Genomic DNA, 24,480 nt, shown 5'->3' with positions numbered 1-24,480 from the left:
TGTTGTTGTTGTTGTCGCTGCTGCTGCTGCTGCTGCTGCTGCCCGGTCCTCCTCCGACATCCCTCGCTTCCACGTCCCGACACTTGGTGACTTAAAGACGCCGTGCGACGAGACTACGTGTCGCTGTCCACCGCGACGCGACGCATGGGCAGAAATAAAGACACCGACAGCCTAGCTAGTCCCCCGGGGTGCTGTGCCCTGCTGTGCCCCTCACGGTATGGGATTGCTCAGCATGTGCTCGGTGAGTAGTAGCTGTCGGGCAAGCGCATGCGCACTGCGACCCACAGCATTAAAAACAACATGTAAGCCGAAGACGTTAAAAAGTCCATTTCAAAATAAATTAATAATAAATAATGTAGAATAAATAATAAGTGAATGTGTGTATATAATATGGATTATTTGTATGTCCTGTGTGTGTGTGGGGATATATATATATATATATATGAAATAATAACAATACATATATGCAGTGTGTGTGTATACTATGCATTAAAATGAATAAATTAATTATAAATAATGTATAATAAATAATAAGAGAATGTGTGTGTATATAATATGCATTATTTGTTTGTCCTGGGGGGGTAAAATATATATATATATATATGAAATAATAATGCATATATGCAGTGTGTGTATATAAAGGCTATGCATTATTCGTATTTACATTACTGAAAACTTCATTAAAGCTCCATCTTGACAGTTTGAGGATGGTTTGTTGTAATTGGGTTTAGGCGTGAATATGCACCACCATAACACAATATCCACTGATATAATGCAAGCTTCATTAGCTGATGACTGCGAGTAAAGAGAGTAATACGTAGCCTTCATTTCAAGTGCTGCATGTGCAATTCTGACTTTCTTTTACTTTATTTAAGTATTCCATGGGTATTTCATATTTCTACTCCACTACAGTTATTTAACAGGTGCAGATACCACCTTTCATTCATATTTTAAAAGAAACTAACTGCATACGCTTGCATTATCAAATAACCAGTGGTTCCAAGGTGAATGTACATATACTGCCAAATATTAACATATTTGAATAGAATACAGAAGATAGCAGAAATGATGCAGGCAGTTACACAGGCAGGCAACAGTACCAGGCAAAAGGGTTCAGCATTAGAGTAAGGTATCAGAGTGTGTGTGTGCATATTTCCATGTATTGATTCACATATAGGTGATGCTGCACTTTAATATAAAGCAGCACATTTAGCCTTCTTTTTATGAAATGTCTTATACAATAGTGTTGTCTTGCCCTAACAACACTCAACCCGTAAAAAAGAAGAGCGTTAAAGTCCTGCTTTTACACATGAAGTTCAGTTAACTTGTCATAAAGGAGGACGACTTTGCCGGTGAAAACAGATCTTTGTGAAGTCCAAGGGGGGAAATGATCAGGTTATCTCTGTTGGGCTTGAGACTTGTTTTACTTTAAACTACAGGTGTGACATTTGAAGGAAGACAGAGGGGGACTAATGATTATATTGAATATTTTATGAAGAATTCAATATTTTTGGAAGCATGACCCATACAAGAGACTAAAAGTCGAGATATCTCAGCCTCTCCTGCATCAATTTGGACCATCCTTCTTTCAACCTGTCACCTGCGAGTCCTCAAAGTGGGCTGGTTTCTTGGGCAAATGTCTTTTCCGTAAAGCCAATATTTCAGGACATTAGACACAATTTTTTTACTTTTATAGTACTACTTTTGTTGAAAGTTCGCCTTGAAATGTCCGTAAGAGCTACCGTACTGTGCGCCCACTGAACACGTAGTTGCTGAGCAACCTGAGCCTCGTCGTGTCTCTTTGCCACAATGGCTGAAAGAAGTTGTGATAAAAAGCTCCGTCCGTCTCAGTCCTTCGTCTCGCAGGTTTGTTCCGTCGTTGGTTCATGTTTATCTCTCAAAGGTCCAAACGGAACTGTTTATTTGCTGCCTCTAAAGTTTAAAACCGAATTATTTGTTGAAAAAGGTGAGACACCTGTTGGAAACAAACACCAACACAAGCTAGTTAGTAGCTTTTACAAGCTAGCTACTTCCGCTAACATGATGATGGACGACGGTTAATAAACCTCTCATCAGTTCTGACACTAATGTTGAGAAATGTTAATAGAAAAATAAACTTGTCAGAGTTCTCTGGTGGACAAACTAAATTACATTTCTATGCTGCAGTTTCTTGTCTAATCGGGCAAAATATTAACCTTCGGATTTATCGGTGAGGCTTAGTAAAAACAAGGTTAAATGCAAATACATTTATATTATAAAGCAATGTCTGTAAATGTGAAATTTCCCCAAATAAATGTTCTGCTTTGTCTCGTCTAGCCCAGGAAACGGCCGCCCTCTAGTGGTAAAGCTGAGAAGTCCAAGAGGGTTGAAGTGAGACCAAAGTCTGGTCCAACAAAGAATCACACAGATGACCTTTCTGCTCAGGAAAAACAATACAAGTAAGACACCCTGTTCCAATAGACAAGCATTTAACTCATTGTTTTAAAGAAGCAGTGATCCACATTTAGAAAAACATTGAATATGACTCATTTGATTCTTTAATGTTCTGCAAAATTACAATAAACTGACTCGCTGTATGTTAACAGATAAGTGAACAAAAAATAATGCCAATGTCACTTCAATGATATGCTGTCTTAAAATTTAATTAAAACATTTGAAATAAAAAAAGTATATCATTCTTGCGTACAGAGAGCCATATTGCACCGTTATTTTATTAATGAATTGTGATTCGCCATATATTATATATATTAATATTTAAATAATTTTAATTAATATTATATTTTGCTTGCGGCTGAATTTGGCATAATAATTATCCTGCTAATGATCCTGCCACTTGTGTCATCTTGAAAAAAATTCACTTTTAGCAGCAGTATTGTATTTATTGCAGTCGTGTAGCCTGGAAAGCCTTATTTATTTAAAACTAATTTTCCATTTTATTTCCCTTTCAGACTCTTAAATGCAGAGCTGGAAGCCAAAACGGCAGATCTAGTAAGACAGGCAGAACAACTTATGGTAAGTTATTGTCAACATGCTAGACATTGTTGTTGAGTAAGGGGTTTCTTTAAAAAGTGAATCTGGCTCTTTGTCTTTCTCTGTTTCCCGGGTTGTAGAGAGGACATGATGAAATTCTGTCCAAACCCTTATCCTCCCTCTTGCTCACGGACATTGAGGACGAAGAAGAGTCAAGGTTATACATATATCTCGGATATTTGGAGGCTTGAACGAGCCACACGTTTGACTGATGACACTCTAGTGGTTAATTTCCTTGTGACTGCTGCTATAATCTACATGTGTTTCAGTGAAACGCTCCAGCCTCCTTACAGACCTTTCAGATATTAATATTAATTAAAGCAGAGATGCTAATTAACAAAACATTCATTTTGTTCATTATTTCTTTGTGTGTGTGTATATCTCCCCACATGTCTCTTATTAATATATCTATCTTTTCAGCTACAGGATGATAAAGCCTCAACAATGCACTGTGCAGGAGCCTGGTGTTAAGGTATCAGTTCAGGTTAAAATGTTCGGGTGTGTGTGTGTGTGTGTGTGTGTGTGTGTGTGTGTGTGTGTGTGTGTGTGTGTGTGTGTGTGTGTGTGTGTGTGTGTGTGTGTGTGTGTGTGTGTGTGTGTGTGTGTGTGTGTGTGTGTGTGTGTGTGTGTGTGTGTGTGTGTGTGTGTGTGTGTGTGTGTGTGTGTGTGTGTGTGTGTGTGTGTGTGTGTGTGTGTGTGTGTGTGTGTGTGAAACCAGCAGACACTCAACAAGCTTACATCCACAGGTGTAGTTGTTGTGAATGCTGGAAGCAAGCGCTGCATTTCCAGCACTGTTTCCACTGCTTCACTTTCTTGTACATTTAAATCAGCATTTCAGTGAAACGTCAGCTTTTCCGTATCCAGCATTCACACCGCAATTTCTTCACCAATGCCTTTTCTAGATCGTAAATGCTGCAGGCCTACATTACATGCTTGTTTTTGCCTTTTCTGAGGTGGTGACCAAAAAAAGAGTCACTTCAACATCACACAGCATCAAACAAGGAAAAGAGCCTCCCTGTAAAACAGTGTGAGTTTGATTTTAAACTATTTTTAGAGACATTTACAACCATTTTTATTGAAGAAAATAACTTTGTAAGTCATACATTGTGTTGTATGTATTCAGCATTAACATTCCTCAAAAGTTTAAAAATGTTTTTGTTGTATTTCAGAACCCAGAAACATGATTTAGCAGTCGTAGAAGAGTCAGCAGATATTTTCCTAGCAAAGACGATACGCAGCATGGAGGAGATGATGGACGACGAAGAGGCTGACACTGATGACGAGGCTGGAGACAATGTAGGATCAGGTAATGTTTATGTCCCTTTGTGAAAAGTAAACCCACGTTTATTATTTTTAGTTTTTAAAAATATTTCTTTAAAGATGTCATACAATATATTTCTTTCACCGTCATACATCTGTTAGCTCTTTTGAAAATACTTATGATCTGAATGTATTTTACAACAAATTGTACATTAAAAGTTGACCTGTGTGTGTGTGTTGGGGTTAATGTGGGACCTGAAAGTCAGAGCATGCAATACATTTTGCCATTTTTTGCCATTCTATCTGATTGTGTTGCTCCTCTGCTTTGTTAAGGCATTTCAGAGGCTCAAATGCGAGTTCTGAAGGCAAAATCACGAATCATGCAAGAGGAACTGGATCAACTCACCTCTGAATATTATAAGAAGGTGATGTTTGCGGATGAATGGTCCTCATTTATTTGAGATGAGATCAGCAGAGCTTCAGCTGAACAGCCGTGAACCATCCACTGCTAGATGACTTGGAAATGTTCATAAATACCATATTGTGTCTGTTGTTACAGGATGATGAAAATGCTCAACTTAGTGCCAGAATGAAGGAGCTGGAGGAGGATCGAGCCAGACTGCAGAAAACAACCAACGCCCAGCAGATGCAGATCGAGAAGCACAGAGCGTTAGCAGAGGAGTCCCACAAAAAATGTGATGGTCTTCAACTGCAAGTGTCTGCTTTAAACAAGGTCTATAAAATATCAATGCTGCCAACGTGACACCGGCTTACATGACTCATGCAAACTGCTCGTTGTGCATCACCTGGCTTTGCTCCGTGCAGGAAATCGACAACTTGAATCGATCCCAGAAACAAGCAGCGGCCGTCCACGGCACTGTGGAGGTTCGTCTGAACAGAGCTTTGGAGGAGGTGGAGAGGTTGAAGACGCAACTCCACAAGATGGAGCAGAAGAACAAGGTTGGCAGATTACAGTTAGGATCAACACACAATCTAATTATTTTAAATGGGGTTTATTGCAAGTTACACATGTTCACTCATTAAATAGTGTTACACTGTAACCGACTTGACTCAAGTCTTTTTTATAAATGCTCATTCATCTGTTGTATAATTTATTTTTTAAAAGTACTTTCAGTTAGATAACTGATTTGTTGTTTCATCTTAATAGTATGTTGGAGAAATAAATAAATTGAGCTAACCAGCAAACATTTATTTTTATTTTTTAATAAATATCTGTGGACGACGTCTAATATAATATTTGAGGATGGAAAGAGGAAAGTTGTTTAAGCTCTTTAGATGTATATAAAGTACCCACTTCAACTGTATTTCATTTGTAATTGTTTGCGAAGGAGACCTCAGGTTCTGTTGAACTTCTACTAATTTGTCTTTTTAATCATTTAAATAAAGGACAAGATAAGTGAGGAACATCAGAGTAAAGAAAATGTACTTGCTGAAAACAAAATGCTCAAAAAACAGAAAGCAGAACTCATCGTGGGTTTCAAGAAACAGCTCAAGCTGATTGACATTCTCAAAAGACAAAAGGTATGTGTCTCCAGCTCAGATACCCCGTTAATACGCACGCTGTTCATAGTTTCATAGAAATCTGACTGGCTTTTCTTTTGTGCAGATGCATTTTGAAGCCGCCAAGCTGCTCTCGTTCACAGAAGAGGAGTTCATGAAAGCTCTTGACTGGGGGAATTCATGAACACAGAGGTTCAGAAATATTTCAAATTTAGAGTGAAATTAGATTGAGAGCTTTGTCTCCTAATCATTGTGACATTAAGCTTCAGTGGTCCTGTCAGCAAATATCGAATAAAAACTATATACTGAGAAATGTGGTCGTTGATCATCGTTTGATAATTTAAAATAGCTATATAATTTACTGTAGCCTTAAACTGCCATCTAGTGGCATGCTGTGGGATTTACTAATCCTCTTCCCAGCCATCCTCGGAGAAGATATCTGCCCGACGAGCTTTAAAGTTCTTCCTGAAGTCTTCGTCAAAGTGCTCCAGGTCATCTTCACGGAGCAAGCCCTGGAAATAGACACTCATGGTCATACATGTCCGATCTACAGGAGACATGAACCCTTTTTAAACACCGTTCATGATTCATACACCGCATCATACCTTCGGTAGGTATCCAAGGAGTTTTGTTGCGTGGCATTTAAGAAGCCGCTGCCTCTCCTCTTCGATAATCTGCCGACGCAGCGCCTCCCTCTCCTGCTCAGCTGCTCTTTCTTTAGCCTCCAGTTCCTTGAAAAGAGATCCTTGTTTTTATCAAAGCAGCCAATTCATCTGAACCGGCTGACATTCCAATCAAAGACGATACACTGCAGTTATGTGTTGTTCACCTCCAATACATGTTTTACTCTGTTAGAATGTCATCTAATATAACAGTAAAACTATTGTTGATGTGCTGAAGCACACAGAGAGCGCTGCTTGTACCATGTCAGCCTCATGCTGCAGTCTTCTGGCCTCCATCAGTTTCTCCACCTCACGTTTGTGCTCAAGTTGCTTCATGCGTCGTTTCTGGGCATTCATCTGCTCCAACCGATCGTCTTCTGCAAACTTAGCCATCATGGTGTCCCTGAAGGCCTTCTCTTCCTCTTTCTCTGCTTGCCTCTGCATCGCTTTGAAAGCCATCTGCTGCCGGCAGGTCTGCTGCATGATCAGCCTCTGTCGGATTTGCTTCTCCATCTCTTCCTGTCAAATGAACACATCAGTCAAATCAGTCAGGGGCTCTTATACATTCAAGGACTTTGTGAATGCCTCTTGTCTCATAATGGTAATTTTTTATTGTTTCTGATGAATTATAGCCCAGAAACGACAAACTGAATTGATAATTACGACTTGCACCCATAATATAAATGTGTCATTACTTTGTACGTTTGTATGACTGTTACACTGATGAGCATGCTTGTTTAAAAAGTGAGACAGTAAAGCAATAATACTCACAATGCCTCTCTGCCTGTTAAACTCTTCTTGTTCTTCTAAATAAAGCTCCTCGCGGACTCTCTCCATCTCTTCACGCTGATGCCTCTCCTCTTCCATCTTCTCCGACAGCTGGGGGAGAACAGACAGGGGGGAGGGTCATTGAATGAAAAGATAAAAGTATGGGCATGTTTTAAAAAAAATAAAAGTAGTCTGGACCATTTTGTGAAGATGCTCCTTTGCTTCTTCTCTCTCTCTGATCTGAGCCATTCTGCTCTCCTCCATGTGCTCCTGATGGCTCACAAACTCCAGAATGCGTTTGTTCTCCGCCTCCATCTTTTCTTGCTCCATGCGTCTCCACTCAGCCTGCTGTTTCTTGAATTCTTCAACTTGCTGCTGAGTGGCTCTGACCTTCTCCAGTTTCAGCTGCCTCTCCCTTCAAGAAAACGTCCTTATTTTGATCATACTGCTCTCTGGGAGGAAACGGATGCTAGCAGACACTTTATATGAATATGTAAGAAAGGAAGACTCACATCTGATCCTCTTCGTAAATCTTCCTGACAATCTCATCAACCATGAGCTTCTCTCTGAGGAACTCCTTGTATGCCTCTTGTCTCTTGCGCTCGCTCTCCACAAGCTGCTGCTGCTGCTCTCTCTGACACTGCAACACTCTCTCCTGGTGTTTCTTCTCCAGTTTCTGCTCCTCAGCGGCTGCTCGTTCATATTCACTCTTCATTTTGCGACCAAAATCTGCCTCCTCGCGCTGATGTCAGAGAAAGACCATACATATTTCTGAATAATATTTTTAATTTTGTTAATTAATAGACTTTTTTTAGGAGGAATACAAATCTGTTATAGTCCCAAATTAATAATTAATTGATTTAATAGCATATATATAACATTTCACAAGACGAGACAGAGAAACTAATAACAAGGAAACAGAACCAAAGAACAAAAAAAATGTATAATAATAATATGAAAAAGGACAAACAGCAGCAGTGATTCCAGAAGGAACGAAGGAGGGAAATACGAAACAGCAAAAAGACAAAGGGAGGAGGCTGTAGGACGGCATAGTATATCATATTATATAATATATTCTATATTTAAAAAGTGAGTTAATTAGGTAAATGACATAGATTGAAGAGTGAAAAAATAATAATACATAAATAAATAATGTAAATAACAATAATAAATAGATAAATAATGATAATAAAAGTGTCAGATTTGTTGTTTTGCTTAATAAGTGAAATCAATGAGGATGGTGCTCACCATCGTCTCCAGCCTCATAGCTTCCTGCTCAGCAACCTGTGCAGCTCTTTCCTTATTCAGATATGCATATTTCAGCTTTGATTCCAGCTCTCGAAGCTCAATGCTGAAAAGTATTTAAAGGGAATAAAGAAACCAAAAGCAGAGAAAGAGAACACTTTGGATTTGTATATTGACCCAGAATATATACAGCAAGTCCAGCTAATGAAGTCAGTCTGCATACCTGTTCTCTTTAATATGCTGCCTCATTTTTTCTTCCCTTTGTGTCTCATGGTTGATGCGGGCCAGCTCTTTAGCCATTCTTTCCTCTTGTTCAAGTTGCTTTTCTCTGTTTATTTTCTCCTCCTCTGCCTGCAAGTCAAGTTTAATTAGGGTTATCCACATCACAGTTTAGTTACAGCTAACATGATAACACAGTGCAATGTTGTGGAAAGCAATGCTTTTGGAGCCATTAATGCCCATTGGTGGTAAAACAGAAATGAACCATTTATTGATACATTTAGACTACTTTTCATTAAGTCTAACACAACACAAAATCAGCTTGCTTTAAAAATAACATTTCTAGGATGTCTTCAGTTGTTTGTACGGAGACCCAGAGTAACAGTTTGCCTTTTGTCATGTTTTTTCTTGTGGGCTATAACTGCATGTGTCTGTGTTGCATAGTGACATCATCGTTTAGTTCTAATGACAACAGAGCAGAAAATGGTCTGTGGCATAATTTGCTGGCAATAACTTTACTTAGAACATGATCGAGAGGCAACTAGTGTAACATGAGTCCCACCCGCTGCAGAGCGCTGTCCAGTCTCCTCCCCTGGAGCTCCTCCTGCTCCTGCCGCAGGTACCTCCGCCTCTCCGCGCTCTCCTCGCCCCGCAGACCGGCCTGCAGCTGCCGCTCTCTGGCCACGCGTCTGGCCTCCTGCTGCCGGTGCTGCTCCTGGCTCTGGCGCTGAGACATTAGCTTCTGCTGCTGACTGTGGTTCCAGTTCCGGTTCTACCTCAGTGGAAAAAAAGACACATAAAAGCACCGAATAATCAATAGTGTGGTTAGTTAGCTGCTCTGTTTGTAGCGGTCAAGCTAACGTTCACGCTAACTTCGGTTTGGCAACGAGAGTTTACCATGTTTCTGTTGATTCCCGCCTCCTCGAGTTAACTCGTCCTTTGTCTCTGATTTACGTGAAACGACTTTCAAGTGAGTTTCGAATAGTTATCAGCCGGGTTCTGTTCTGGTTCTCCACCTTCAGCTACCGCTGGTTCCCTCGGTTGTTAGGAGTTTCGTTGTCCTGGGAACACCTCGTCACTCTCGGTGCGGCCAATGACAATGAGTGTTGACAATGACGTCAGGTCCGGGAAAATCAAACGCGGAGTGGAGTGCAAAGGAGACTATTACAGAATTACTATTAGAGAGAATTACAGATATCTACAATACATATCCAGTCTAGCTATTAAATGATAAAACGGCCACTTATACTTTTTAAGGATTTAAAGATATCTTGAATTTAGTTTTGACTAGTACAATCAAAGTTGTAGATATCTTAAAATATCATTTCTACTAGTAAGAATGTTATTGCGGATATCTTTAATTACCATTTAGGAGAAATGCTATTATGGATATCTAAAATATAATTACAGATAGGAGTGTGGTTCGATTAAATGTTAAAACGGCTTGCCATAGGAGACGGCCTGTTGATCTTGTATGCATGTTGGTAATGGTCCAAGTCTGGCTGGGATATTAAACTTAATATCTGCCTGAAAAAGAACACATTTAGACTCAAACCTCTTGTATTAAAGATTTATTTACACGAAAAAACAGGAAAACAGTGACCCCACCGCATTAGTTCATATAGAAAGAAAGTCAGACGCTATCTTTAGGGGGCTGTATTCAAAACAGACTCAGGGTTACATTTACAGCGCTGTCATAGACATAGATGCATCTACAGACACTACACAAGTGAAAATCCTTTTTAAAAACAGACAAAATTAACTATGACTTTTGAGATATTAAGTCGTACAAAGTAAACCATATTTTAGAAGATGAATATTCCCAGAGCGACGGGGAATTTCACTTTTTGTTGACCTGCTGATGCAAAATAAAAGGGTGACCAACATCTGGGGCATAAAAATAGGTTTGCAGATTCCATCAAGTGTTTTGCTGAGCACCTCCACCAAATGTAATGTTGACATTTATTTTACAAGCTTGTACTTCCAACACAGGTAAAAGTACTACAATGAAATCTACTTGAGTACAAGGGTATACGTTTATTATTCCGCTCACTCCTCAAAGAGTTGGTTATAAAACCCTATGCCCATACCATTGCTTAGTTTTCTCTTTAATTCACAAATTCTTCTGAATTAATATCTGATGTGAGTATTACCTATATATGTACTACACATTCTTAATACATTAAATTAACCTTCTGAGTGTTGAGATACATTTTACTCTGGATGTATAAAATCAGCTGGTAACAATGTCATGTACCTGTAACATCAATATTTCACCACCATTTCTGCCACAAACCAAACATTTTCTGTAAACAATAAATATTTTGTTATAGCAACCTTGTATTCAACACAATGGGAGCATTTAGATCACATCTAATGAATGGTTTCAAACGTCATACCATGACTGCAAACCAGAGCTTATGGGAATGTAAAAACCAACGTTGATGTCTCAAAAACCCAAACAAACATGAATTCAAATTCAGATAACAAATCTGCAAAAACAGATGCAAATGGGACTCATGATGACAAATACATTTGTTTGACAAACAAATGTTAATTCAAATCCAAACGGACATTAGAATTTGTACTTTTTACGCATCAATTAATCACCAGAGAGGATGAGATCATAATTATTCGTGCCACTGAGTTTTACAGTCAAGGCGCTGATCAATACGTTCATCTTTCTCAGTGAAGTAAATTAAGAATAACCAGACAAGGGACCAACGCCGGGACCAACGCCGGGACCAGGAGCAGAATACAGCCCTCTTAGTGGGGTTGGCTTTCCTCATGGGTAACGTCAGCTGGTTTTTAACTTTCTGATGACTATACAAATGATTTACCTTAATCGTTTAAAGGGCATCCAAGATGACTATAGTGGATGTATTTTTATTCATAAATACAAAGATACTTGGCAAGTTTGACAAAAGAACGGGGATTCCGAGCAAATACCAGCAGCCAAAGCAACACTATCATAGGTTTGATTTTTTTAAATAAACAATGTCGTCTGATAAAGCAGTTATTCTTAAATACATAACTGTGCAATGTTATGTGCATCGTTTAATGGTTGTACACACATTCTGATTGACTTTGTTGTCCCATTCTCATGCTCAAGGAGCTGCTTTCTCCACATTGAGGCTCTCTGAGCTACAAACCGGCTCATGACCGAGATCTGAAACCCCGTCTGGTATACTGGAAGACGATGTAGCTGGCTGGGACAACTGCTCACAGTGTCCTTCAGAGGAACCCTCAGTGACACCTATTCCTGTGGGACCCTTTTCTTGATCACCTGCTGGGACTATCGGCTCTGGTTCTGGTTCTGGTTTTGGTTGGTCAACCGTGGGGAGAGCAACACTTCCAGATGTGGTAGTTTCAAGTAGCTTCAAGTCCATTTCCTTTGGTTTTTGAGCAGGCGCCGGCGTCAAGACGAACAAGACTTTTGGAGGCTGCTTGAAGGTGAGTTGGCTGCACGAAAGGAAGAGGACATCATTCAAACACAGCCTTCAGATTAACAAGCCTTAAGCAATGTGCTATTAGGAACTGGTTAGTCAAACACCACGCTACCAAACTATATTAAACAGCAGTACTGGGCGTTTGGGAACAGGAACCAAAGAGCTAACAATGATGTTTAGGGCTGCAATTAACGATTACTTCACGATTGATTAATCTGCCCATTATTACATCTCCAGCCCAGTTACTCAAAGTCCCAGGTCATGTCTGTGGCTTGTTTTGTCATAATGTTTTGTTAATATGACATTAAAAGTTTAACAGATACAAATCAGTAAATCTCTATTTTTGAGAGGTTGAAAGCATTTTCTGTCATATTTACATGAATAATTACATAAATGATGAATGGATAATGAAAATAGTTACTAATTGATTCATTGACTAATCATTGAAGCTCTATGATGCTATAACATCTCTGGTGAAACTGTGTTGTCTTTGTAGTAACAGCTGTCTGGCTGTTAGTCAGTGTGACAACAGCTAGAGCGCCATAATTACCGTTTTATGCAAATACAGTTTAATAGGAAACAATTTGAGTGTCTCTATAAAAACAAGTTATCTTCTTAAATAAGGAAGTAGACGTTTTCTCCAGCTGGTTAATGCAAAGACAGGGGGCGCCATTGTGAAACAAACCCTTTCGTTTTTATATTTTTTTCTTCAAGGAGAATACAGATACATTTGATTTATAGTGCAGATTTGTAGCTGTAGCAGAAAGAAAACATGCAATTTAATTTCAAATGGACTTGGAATTTAATAAATGCTCTTTGATGATCAACGTTGTGAAGCGTTTTAAAAGGATTAAAGATGACCAGATGTAATGTGGGTAGTAGTTTTTACTCACGCTCGATCTTTGGCTTTGAGATCTGGTGGGTTAAAAACAAGAGACAACCTTTTCAATTAATGTGCAACACTAACTACGATCCGTGAGTCAGGCGATACAGACAGAAAAAAGCATACCTTTCTCCTGAATGACTTTGCATTTGTGATTTGGTCGATCAGTTAAATGCTTGGTCATTAGGTCACCGCCTGATGCGTCCACGAGGAGGTCACAGTTGAGACAGACCAGGGTTAACCTGAGGGGAAACACACGTGTTTATGTCCAATTTCAAATTGTATTGAAGTTAATGTTGAAAACTGATGCATGCATATCAAGCACACTTACCTTAATGAAGTGAAATTTTTCTTATGATCCATTTTCAAACATCGGTGTTTGGTTATGGTACTATGATATCTAACAAAGGACAAGAAAGATTCGTCAAAGATTTGACAGATAAATGGGTTTAAAACAGCGTCAAACTATTACTCACCGTATCATATGATTCCCAATCGACACTTTGCAACTCGTGCGATATCGGCATGCACCACAATTTGAAGCCATCGGGAAATGAGAAAAGAAGTCATCAATCTGTGCGTTGCACTCGATGCAAGTGTATCGCCTTCCGTTGACGCTGAAATTTGTAAAGAGAGCACAAAGATATTCAGATCAGTTTGAAAATACCTTCATGTTCTGGTTCAAGTCAGATTTTTAGACGATGTAAAGGATAAATTATTAGTTTTGTTGTTCGGATGTCATTCATTTAAACTGTAGCAAATTGGTGTAGGTTCATTATAGCAGATGCACACACCATTAACCAATTACTTTTGTTAATTGCGTGCACAGGTTCCTCATTTTATTCTACCAGTCTGAACTCTTCTATTGTTACGTTATCTTATGTTCCTCTGCTTAAAAGCCCAAATCACATGACTAAAGCCAGAATACTGTTTTTGATTACTGAGCTCAATTAGCCAAATATCACACTCATTAATTTGTTAAAGAAAGAAATCCCACTATATCTGCTATATCCCATATTATTTTTAGCCAGCCTAATGAAGTGTCTGGAAAATTAATTGAAAAAGCAATTAGCTACTTTGTGTGTTGCCAGGCTTTAATAACGTCAATTAATCTGCTCCCACCTCGTCATGAATACCCCCACCAGGTGGAGCTCTATATTAGGGGTCAGGATGGGATGGGGGGTCCTGAATATTCAGTGGATCCAGATGGACATGCTGGAGATTAATCTCGTTAATATATTTCATTTCTAATAATAAAGATGTGCCCCTTTGTTGACTTTTAAATGCTGCAGAAATTATCGGTCTGTATTCACAAAGCATTTCGTTTTTCCATAAACTTGCTGTTGTGTTTTGGCTGCTGTGTGAAAAAAAGCTCAGCTGACAACCTGAGACTCCTGAGTGACAGGTTGTGTTTAGAAGTCCGGCCATCTTGCTTCTTGCTCTGAGTCGTCTTGGCTTTTCCTGCTCCAGAGATGTTCGACTTCGACTTCGACACACTGACTGTATATTTGGTTTGCTGGCTGAAAGTTATTTTTTCTGGACTGACAATGAAGCCGGCTTGATCGGGGGAGGTCTGCAGTGTGGGCGTCTTTCCTACGAGGGAGGCTCGAATGGTCACCTGAAAGAGAACACACATTGATGCTGAATTAAAATTGTATCAATGTAATGTCATCTATTTGGGTTTCTGGAATATAAAAGGTTCTCTGAATGTATGTCAACAGAGGGTGGGGGTGCGTGACATAATAAAATGACTGGGTCAGACCTTGGTCCCCGGAGGAAGGCCTTCCAGCGCTTTAGGTTTTCTGAAAGTCTTGTGGACTTGAGTCCTGTGCTCCAGTTTCTCCTTGTAGGTGAGAAAATTCAGTCTGCATTTTCCACAGCGATGGATGCCTTTTTTCTGAAAGAGAAAAAATGTGATTAATAAGTGGTGGGACTAGAGGCTAATTGCTAAGATGTTTCATTTGGATTCACTGAATGAATATAACGAGTATGAAAGTAAACTGCTTTCATAGCCATTAATAGAGCAGCAATTCATTTTGTTTGGTTCCTAATTTACCGTATTTATTGCTGCTTTAGAGCAGGTGAAGAGACGCAGGTTTTATCGTCAGCGTTTATGTATTACAGTAAGGTGCAAAGCAGACAACCAAATCAATTCAAGCTAAATCGTACAAAAAGTGAGCCCAAACTCTTGCAAAGATACTTTTTAGGATCTTAGGAATGTTTGCTGATCCTGTTGTGGCACACACTTAAGAGCCTCTATGAAAAAAGCTATATTACATTTTAAAATGACGCTCATGTTAATGTACTGGCTTTACAACAGACAAGATCAAATGCAGCGTCGTACCTGATGTTTCATGTAGTGTTGCATGTATATATGACTACTTCTAAGGACTTTGAGACAGAAGGGACAGAGCAGGTCTTTTGTGTTTTCATGGACACTTCGGAAATGTGTCTCCACTTCTGAGAAGAAGGAAGATCTGTAATTGCAGACCTATGGAATCAGTAAAACAGAATGTCAGTGTCAATAAACGTTTTCCAACATTAAACCAAATCATAGCTCAACACAAAAGTGGCAGACCTGGCAGACGTAGGGCATTTCCCCGGGCTTGTGGTTGTCCTTCATGTGTTCCAGAAGAACTTGCTCCGACTCAAACGCCAGCTCACATATCTTGCAATTAGCTTGAACAGGAAAGAAAAGAAATTTACAAATGGCCATACAAGGTTTGAGCAAACTGTCAGATTGAGCCGTATAAACAATGATGTTATACTTGAGGATTCGATCGGGCTGTGAGCACTCTCAATGTGGCACTGCAGCTGGAACGGGGTCAGGTACTGTCGGTAGCAATGCTGGCAGGTCGTGTGGCTTTCCCAGCTCTCGCTGTTCTGCTTTTCCAGCTCCAGGTGGTGCTTCATGTGGTTCATGAACCTGCACAAGAGGGGACAGACACACACACACACACACACACAAGTACACACATGCAAGCACACGTTAAACAGATGTAATAATGGTTCAATAGTGGTTTCACTAACAGCAATAATTCAAATAGAAACGATTAATTGAAGTCGATAGACATAAATTAATTGGTTATTTGTTTCAGTCGTTTAAAACATTTACAAACCAATCAATATGAAGATGTCACGTTGGGCTCTCTGAACTTGCAATGAGCATTTGGTCACTATTTCTTTGACATGTCATAGACCAACAATAGCCCAAATAATCGGCAGACTAATAAGAGAGTGAGGAAAAAAACCTAAAACCTCCTCACTGACCAGATTCTAACAACAACACATCATCAGAAACACACAAAAGCTGTGTGCTCATAATCTAGAAATGCAGGATATTTGCAGTGATTTGAGGAATATTTCCAATTTTCAAAAGTGAAAATAGGAAACAAAACCAATGTCAAGTAGTGGAGGTGTAAAACTGTATTAATCATGGCGACGGCATGCAGCGGTTATGGTCCAGGTCCCAAAGGGTTCTTAAGATGAATGAAGTACTCTCCCTGCACCTCCTTTTCTAAGCATGTATAATAGCCGTTATAATATCAGCAATTAGGCAGATATTTGGTTTTTCCTAATGATATAGTGCTCCGCGGCTGCAACCTGCGCCTCCACAGCTACCTGCCACTGCTGCCCTGATGAGGCATGGCCCATTTTTCAGGCTGCACATTCTGCTTCCTCAGCACCCCTAATAGAATTTTTTTTTTTATGTGGATGAACTATGACCTTGACTGTGAGGGTATGGTTGCAGTACAAATGTGTTTCCCCATTAAAAGCAGCTTACAAAAGCTTTTTTTGCGATGTTCTGAAGCAATGTTATTTAATCAAAGAAGCAGTTCTTGCGCCACCTAAACCAGCAGTCATTTTTCATGTTTAGGCCCAAGAGGGAAAACGGTCTGATACTGCCATCCATCTGAGAGGAAAACTGCAGTGAGGGCCAAGGAAGACGTCCACGCTGTGTCTGTTGGCTACGAACAGATATCAGACATCAGCATGTCCTTTAAGTCCCAGTCTGCTTTTAGAGAGCATATAAATGACTGTAGGTAGTTTTAGACAGGAGGCTCAATGTTCCTCACAATGGCTTTAAAGTAAACATGTAAGCAAAATGTATATGAACAATCAATCTGTCATCTAGTGGTCCTCTTATTCTGGAACAAGACCCAGAGATACTTGAACTCCTTCGTTTGTTGGAGCCAATATTATAAACCTCTCTGACTGTTTTAGTTCTGACACAGAGCTGCAGCACAAGAGAAAGGAGGAAGGAGACGCCACAAAATATGGAAGGAAATGGATTATTACCCCATTTCACTGAGGGCAAGCAACACATGATCATACCTGATATTGTTCTTAAGAACTTTTAAACAGCTCTGGCACTTGAAGGTGGTGTTGGGCTTCAGTGGTTCCTTCTTGAGCCCATCTCCTTCAAACCGTCCATAGTAGAAATCTGAGACCAGCATGATGCGTTTGTTTGCACCAATACTCATGGCTGTTGGAGTTTCCAAGACTGCACCGCAGCTCTGAAATAAAGAGATGTTTTACATGAATGAGCCAACGTCCTGATGTCTGATTCGTTTAGGCAAAGATGCAAATGCATCAAGAGGATTTCTACTCAAAAAGAACTGATGTCTGAATGCTTATATGTGACAAAATAATTTTGAGGCAGCTTGTTTATCAATCCCCCCTAAAAGAAAGAAAATATGCCTTTAGCAAAAAGGGCCAGTACCCACTCGACTAATACTACTAAATAAACGGATCAGACAAATATGATCTACAGTGGGAGCCAATCTATTCAATTCACAAAACCCAAATCAAAGCTGGGCGACTGAAAACCCACCAGGAAGTAATTTTGAACTGAACGTGCCATTTTAGCCCAGTTTGAGCCTTTTACAGGTGCTGTACTCTTAACAGACTCCATCTACAGATCAGATCTACTTCAAATTTAAATCAGCACAATCTAAAGACCTTGGCCATCAAAATGTTTAAAGGTGTTTTCATGCAACATTTTTGCCTATAGTGGGGTCAAAAGGATGGTCAAGCATGAATCCGGTCCAGTAGAGGTCATTTAGTTCAATCAGCCTCCTAGCCCCGCCCCCTACGACCTGTCCTCTTGCATAACCCATTAACCATGTTTAGGAGGAATCATTGCACTAAGCAGAGAGATTCTCTTTCATTAGGAGTTTGCCCCCCCCCCCCCTCACTTCAGCCACGGCCCCTTTAAGAAGTCATTAACCGTTTTTTCAGCCTCTCATGGGATGAATCATTGCACTCGGCTGAGTTGTTTCACTGAGCCTGGCGGAGGTGACTGCGTCCAGCCCGTACTCCCGGCATGCGGGTGCAAGGGCCATTTTATCAGGGCCCTCAGCTTTAATTCCTGTCTAAGTTTTAAACTATTTGTTCCTGCATTATAAAAAGATTTACAATTGAATTGTAATTAATTTTGAAGATTGTTTTGATTAAATTGCTGGTGTATAATTCAGTTTGATAATAAATCAGCACATGTATGTCTATGTATTGATTTAGTTTTACAAAGTTAAGAATTCAATGAAAGTGATGTTGCCTTAAACATAGAAGACTCATCTCAGTCTCTTCCACACAGTGATGCATACAGCTTATAATATAATATTTATCTACCATATTTTCATGTTAATTACAGCTGGGATGGGCTCCAGCCCCCCCCCCCCCCCCCCCCCCCCAACTGAATACAGGATAATCGGTAGATGGATGGATGGACTTTCATGTTCATTTCCACTCATGGACACAATCCCACAAGATGTTTTACTCACCACCATATGAAGTTTCAAGGTCTCCTGCGTAAGGAATTCTTCTCGACACTTTGGGCACTTTTTATTTAAGGCCCCGTTTTCCGCTGGGATTGTGACTTTTGCCGACCCTGCACAAAACCAGGTAGGTGTTATAATTGACACTGATTACAGTAATGAGATTACAAAACCGTTTCATTAAAAGGGAAAATTCACCGATTTTCAACCCAATGTCTACCTATCTGAGTTGGGTATAAAGTGAAAATGCCAGCAGGTGCTTGATGTTCTCCCGTCACCCAGTGATGTGATGGTATGAGGTTACTTCAGCTTTGGAAGCTGTGGGGCTCAATGCCGCCCTAAAACCTTAGACTTGTCCCCCATGGAGGGAATTTGTTTCCACAGTACCATCGGTCTAACAGAGTCCAGTTTGAGCGGTCGTAGCAGGTGAATTTTCCCTTTAAATGACTCTAGTAATAGAAACTTACCTAAATCAAGCTTGGCTCTTTTTGTCAGGCTGTCTATTTGCTGTGGTAGTAATGCTCGTTTGACTAAGCTTTGATCTGTGTGAAATAAAAAAAAATACATTAAGATATATTGTCAACTGATTGATCAACGAGCATGGTGATGTTAAATACTACATTAGAAAATAATATATAATATTACCTCTGTTAATGTTATTGACCTTTACAGGCACAGAAAAGGCCTGCAGGGGGTGTGAGTTGGTCCGGTTGAGTTGCAGCTGGTGAGGTTGAGCAGAATACACAGCAGGACTCTGCACGTTGGACAACGTCACAATGTTGTTGCTGATTTGTTGCACTTGAGGCCTGTGGACAGCACCGGGTATTACCGTGGCAGAGGTGACCTGCTGAAAAAGATGCTGCTGACCAGCTGAAAGACACAACATACAAACTCATGAGACAAGCTTGGCATTACCAGATTATTACTTTGATGAAAAAAATCTATAGTTACATAACAAAACAGATGAGATCTACTTTACTCCTCTAAAAAGGTACATTATAGTCAGGTTTACCTGGTACGATTGTAAAAGAAGTCCCAGGAGGGTAGTGGCTCCCAAGAGAGGCAATAAACTCACTGTTGTTAGCCAATTGGGGAGAAGTTACAATAAAGCCCTGAAAAAAAAGAAACAAATCCATACTGAACAGGTGTTTGTCCATATTCTACATTATTTGCAAAAATATCTATTTTAATAGCAACCTACCTGGTTATTAACAATAACAGGCTGCGGGGTCACTGTTGTCAGATTGGGCGCTGCAGTTTTCACTGCATTTGCAGCCACACTCAATGGCAGCATTATTGGTGAGGAACTAATAACAGGCAGAGGAGCAGGAGGCTTTATTTCTTCTTTCCTCTGAGGGGGTGGAGGATTCGGCTTAGCATCCTTCTGTTTATTAGCTGTAAGAACGCACAAAAGGCAATGAGCACATTTTATTTTGTCATTATATACAAGTAAGCTTAAACTCCTAGCAGAGATTGTGTGCAACATGCTGGAATTGTAAGCAAACGCAAACAAAGTATTCATTAAAAACACACAAATAAGATATATTTGAAACCATCAATATTGAGCTAATATTAAATTGTGTGTTACTAATTAGCAGAGGGTGATTCTGAACTACACATGCTATATTATGATTACACAATGAATAGTGCTGGTGGAGTCACACCAAATTGGCTAACACATCACATTCATTAATAGATTTTAAATGTGCTATAACATACAGAGCACTCCAACAAAGATGGGTTCATCATCATCATCTTCTATCAAGTGAACTTCAGGAACTTGTTTCTGCCACGGCTCCAGCTCCTCCTCAACACATTCCATAAACAGTTCAGACATCTTGGACCTGCAACACAAAAACACTATATTTAGCTGACCTGAGCACTACTTCTAGTAGTATATAAGTAGTAGTATATACATATTTTTAGATACTAATATTGCAATGCATTGATAAAATAAATATTACAAGCAACGTATTTATATCACAAAAAGAATTCAGTGTCAACTAAAACACAACTCAAGCTGAGTAAATGGAAATGGACTTGCATTAATATATCGCTTTTCTAAACTTCCAAACACTCAAAGCGTGTTACACTACATGTCAACATTCACCCATTCACACACACATAGTCATACATTAATTGCAGAGGCAGCCATACAAGGTGCCACAGTGATTTCCATGGGGCAGGGAGGGCTAGCCAATCACTAGAGACCAACAGGTAAATATTTTTTACCATACAATTTCTAGTAGGAACATTCATTTGCATTCCTCATTTACAAAATAAATACATTCACGAGGGACAGGGATGCATTGTCATGACAAAATCCTGTGTGCTCATGTTGTGAGAGTGGATCAAGTTCAACGTGGAATTAAAAAAACTAAACAGAACTAGTCCACAATCACAGGCGATATTGAGAAACCATGAATGTAAAGTGAATTTGTTAATCAAGGGGGTCATATCAAATTCAAAAGTTTTACTCAGCAGCACAAACAACAGTGAGGCCATTGAGTTAATGATTCAGAGATATAGGGGTAATTCTAGCATATAGATCCAGCGTCTATCCTGAGTTGAAGATTCACAATGCATTGTGAGCATGTGGCAGTCGGAGGTTAATGTTACAGTTTCAGACACAAATAAGGAAGGCTTGAGAAGAGGAGAGGAGAAGGACCATGATATGGCAAGAATGACGACATGGAAAAAGAAGCTATGTCAGAGTTTCAACCTGGAATCTAGTAGCGGTACCACGGAGGTAATAATGCGTTTTTTACAGACATCAAAGCAGCGCGCTGTTAGGATTTCAACGTAATTTGTACTTTTTCCATTTAGAACAGCCTCGATTGGAGCGTCAGTGTTATCTGTACTGGTCTCCATTGTTGTTATTAAGACTTCCTGGCATGGATCCAGGCCAAGAACGAGGCAGCAACCTCCGGTTCTGAAAAGTGAAGCCAACCCGGAAGTGCCTAAACTAACGTTCTTTCTGCTGGCCATTAGGGGCGGCGACTCTGTTTGCAAAAATAAGTCTGAATGCATGGAAGTCCATGAGAGAATTACTTTTCACTTTGTTTATTATCTCAATGAACATTGTAAACTTTAGTTTATGGTGACAAACTTTTGCTTCCAGTCTTCTTTGATACAGCATGACATCCATTCTCGTAAATAATGGTTGCAGTTAGAGTTCCTCAGCAATCCAAATATGGGTTGTATCCGAAATGACTCACTCATTCACTCCACCCTACTCACTATTGAACAGGTAGTTCAATATACAGGACGATATAATGAGCACATTGGCAAATTGAAGAAAAAAAACCCACTTAACGAACACTAGAGTGTGCCGATAATTAGTATTAAATTAAAACATGCCTAATAATAAATACTGACATAATTTAATGTAATAAATACATATGTGGCTATTTTGTTGAGTTCTATCAAAATGCTGTGAGTGACTAAGTTCCCATGGTAAGTGGTGTTACGGTATAAATCAAGGGCTTTTATTGTGAAAGGTAAGAACTAAAGGGATGATAAGCTGTCATTGTCAATGTGAGGGAAACAAGCATACTTGAATAAACATAATAAACAAACACAAAGTACTTTGTAGCCATTTGTGTTGTGATATACTGCACTATTCTACTCCTGTCCATCTGCCGTTTTTCCTTCAGTGCAATGCATGATGGTACATAGTGCTTGGTTAGTGACCATTGGTTGTAAACTACCATACCGAGATTAACTGTGGGATACTTAAATCCACTACACATTGTATAATAATTGTCACTATACATTCAGACAACACATGGCATGTGATTTCGGACACAGCCAGATTACTTCCGTTCACTGGTTGCTAAAATCCAAGATGGTGACGGACAAATCCAAGATGGCGACGGCTAAAATACCTAAACCAAAGGGTGCCGTCACGATGACGACGTCTCCATACACAATCCACGGAGGAAACGGTGTCCGATATCATTCCCTACCTCCTATATAGTGCACTATATAGGGAGCAGGGAGTGATTTCGGACACAGCCGCTTTCAATTGCCTTCCAAGATGGCGACAGTATTGGTTGACATAGAAAATGCTTATGTCCAACTTTTTCCCAAATACAAAACACTATACGATGGCATATGCGACAACGGTTTACTATTCATTGTTTACAAAAACGTGACCGGAAATAAACTCGGGCACAAGCAAGGTCCCAGTGATAAAGTGGAATTTGACGAATCTCGTACGGAAGCTGTTTAGCTTTGAGCGAATGTTGTTCCCTAACCCAGTCAATCGTAAAGGTAACGTTCTTAAAGGATACATTAAAACATAAGTATAAACTTCATCCAAGCCTCGGAACGGTCATTAAATCAACTACCGCTACGATAAGCAAACGGTATGTTAGCGTGGCTAACGTTAGCTCCGCTGTGTATTATGTTGTTAGCCCCTTGGTCCTTTTCAACAGCCAGGTAGCTAAGGCTAACTAGCTAGCATGTATCATTCCCAATGCTGCTGCTATTTAACTGCTGCAGTATCCGTGATGGTTAAACATTGGAATGATGTTTAGGATGGACTTTAAGAGTTTCATCTTCAATTCATCAATCGTTACGTTACAATAGTTATCAATGATCGATCACCGCACCATAACATTAGGTAGGCTACGTTAGCATGGTCAGATGAACCGGGGGGTGGCTGTAGGGACAAAGACTGCACTCAGAGTTTGTTGAACGGGGTTCGTATTTCAGCCTACCTCTCTTACACCCGGCCTCTGGCTCTCAAGTCAGAGCCGCGTCTAGATAACAACTGCAGAGCTAGTCCTGGACTGGAAAAGGTACTGTTCAGATAGCACGGGTCTACTTCTCACAGGGAGGAGAAGAAGTGTAGCCCAAAAGGCAACGGAAACGTTCACGGTCAGGACCAATCAGAATACAGGACGCATTTCTTCTTCGTCGTCGTCATCGTCTTCTTCGTTTGAGTTTAATGGCGGTTGGAAAACAGCTTTCGGATGCATTACCGCCACACTAATGGCCAAATCTCAATGCCCCCTTGATGCGCGTTCCCGTTAAGTGCCTGAGGGCTCGGTCGCGCACTTTTTGAGCCATTAATGCCCACAACTTCCGTTAGCCAGCATCGATATATTATATTTACCAAAGTGATGAAATTTGATTCAAGGATACTTTTTTTGTAACGATTCGATTCGATTCTGTAAATCACGATTCAATTCAGTAACTTGTAACCAAAATTCTATATCCATGAAATAAACATGCAATAATGCGAGTGAGACCATCTGTATTGTTCTGAAAGGTGAAAAAATAAACAGACCACAGAATTACTTATTTAACATAGTTATTCTATAAAAAAAGTAGTCCTGCATAATATTTTATGCTGAATACAAAAATGTAATGCTCAGTTATTTTGAACATTTTTCAATAGACTACATACTGGCGGGGGAGAGTGTCTTAAACGTATTAAAACATTAATCATAAGTAAGAATCACGATTCATACAATTAAACACATTCATATCGATTATTGGTGAAGCCAAAATGATTCAGTCTATTTATTTATTTTAGCACATCGTTTTAGTTGAATCGGTAGGACTGACAATGGATGCATTGAATGAATTGTTACACCTCTAATATATATATATATATATATATATATATATTACTGTATGTAGTTATTATGAAGTTG

At 39.7% G+C, this 24,480-nt stretch overlaps 2 protein-coding genes across 4 annotated transcripts; one reads left to right on the top strand and one right to left on the bottom strand.

Moving 5' to 3' along the window:
- Positions 1-142: 142 nt before the first annotated feature.
- On the top strand, positions 143-6,143 carry tex9 (testis expressed 9). Of its 3 annotated transcripts, none has more exons than XM_084014017.1 (12): positions 143-241; positions 2,317-2,438; positions 2,949-3,012; positions 3,111-3,187; positions 3,457-3,514; positions 3,984-4,057; positions 4,200-4,336; positions 4,624-4,715; positions 4,850-5,023; positions 5,116-5,250; positions 5,698-5,832; positions 5,918-6,143. In XM_084014017.1, the coding sequence occupies exons 1-12, from the start codon at positions 218-220 to the stop codon at positions 5,993-5,995; spliced, it is 1,170 nt and encodes a 389-aa protein (XP_083870143.1). In that variant the 5' UTR covers positions 143-217; the 3' UTR covers positions 5,996-6,143. The 3 variants fall into 3 exon arrangements, with proteins under 3 accessions (XP_083870143.1, XP_083870142.1, XP_083870141.1); XM_084014016.1 differs by lacking the exon at positions 143-241 and adding an exon at positions 1,804-1,866 and having other exon boundaries at positions 3,457-3,502; XM_084014015.1 differs by lacking the exon at positions 143-241 and adding an exon at positions 1,804-1,866.
- LOC311010789 (zinc finger protein 280D-like) lies at positions 6,065-23,685 on the bottom strand. Its single transcript, XM_084005436.1, has 27 exons — positions 23,539-23,685; positions 20,534-20,658; positions 20,016-20,209; positions 19,827-19,926; positions 19,460-19,684; positions 19,282-19,356; positions 18,821-18,927; positions 17,373-17,554; positions 15,806-15,963; positions 15,616-15,716; positions 15,382-15,528; positions 14,800-14,934; positions 14,423-14,655; positions 13,514-13,654; positions 13,369-13,437; positions 13,164-13,279; positions 13,048-13,069; positions 11,825-12,167; positions 9,268-9,477; positions 8,710-8,837; positions 8,490-8,592; positions 7,754-7,983; positions 7,440-7,656; positions 7,245-7,352; positions 6,735-6,992; positions 6,417-6,542; positions 6,065-6,323 (listed from the first exon to the last, which is right to left on the bottom strand). Exons 2-27 carry the CDS (start codon positions 20,649-20,651, stop codon positions 6,216-6,218), a joined length of 3,954 nt encoding a protein of 1,317 aa, XP_083861562.1. The 5' UTR covers positions 20,652-20,658; positions 23,539-23,685; the 3' UTR covers positions 6,065-6,215.
- Positions 23,686-24,480: the final 795 nt, after the last annotated feature.

This window comes from Eutrigla gurnardus, assembly GCF_963514095.1.
Source record: "Eutrigla gurnardus genome assembly, chromosome: 1".
Classification (NCBI taxonomy): Eukaryota; Metazoa; Chordata; class Actinopteri; order Perciformes; family Triglidae; genus Eutrigla; species Eutrigla gurnardus.
This window is presented reverse-complemented; position numbering and strand designations above follow the sequence as displayed.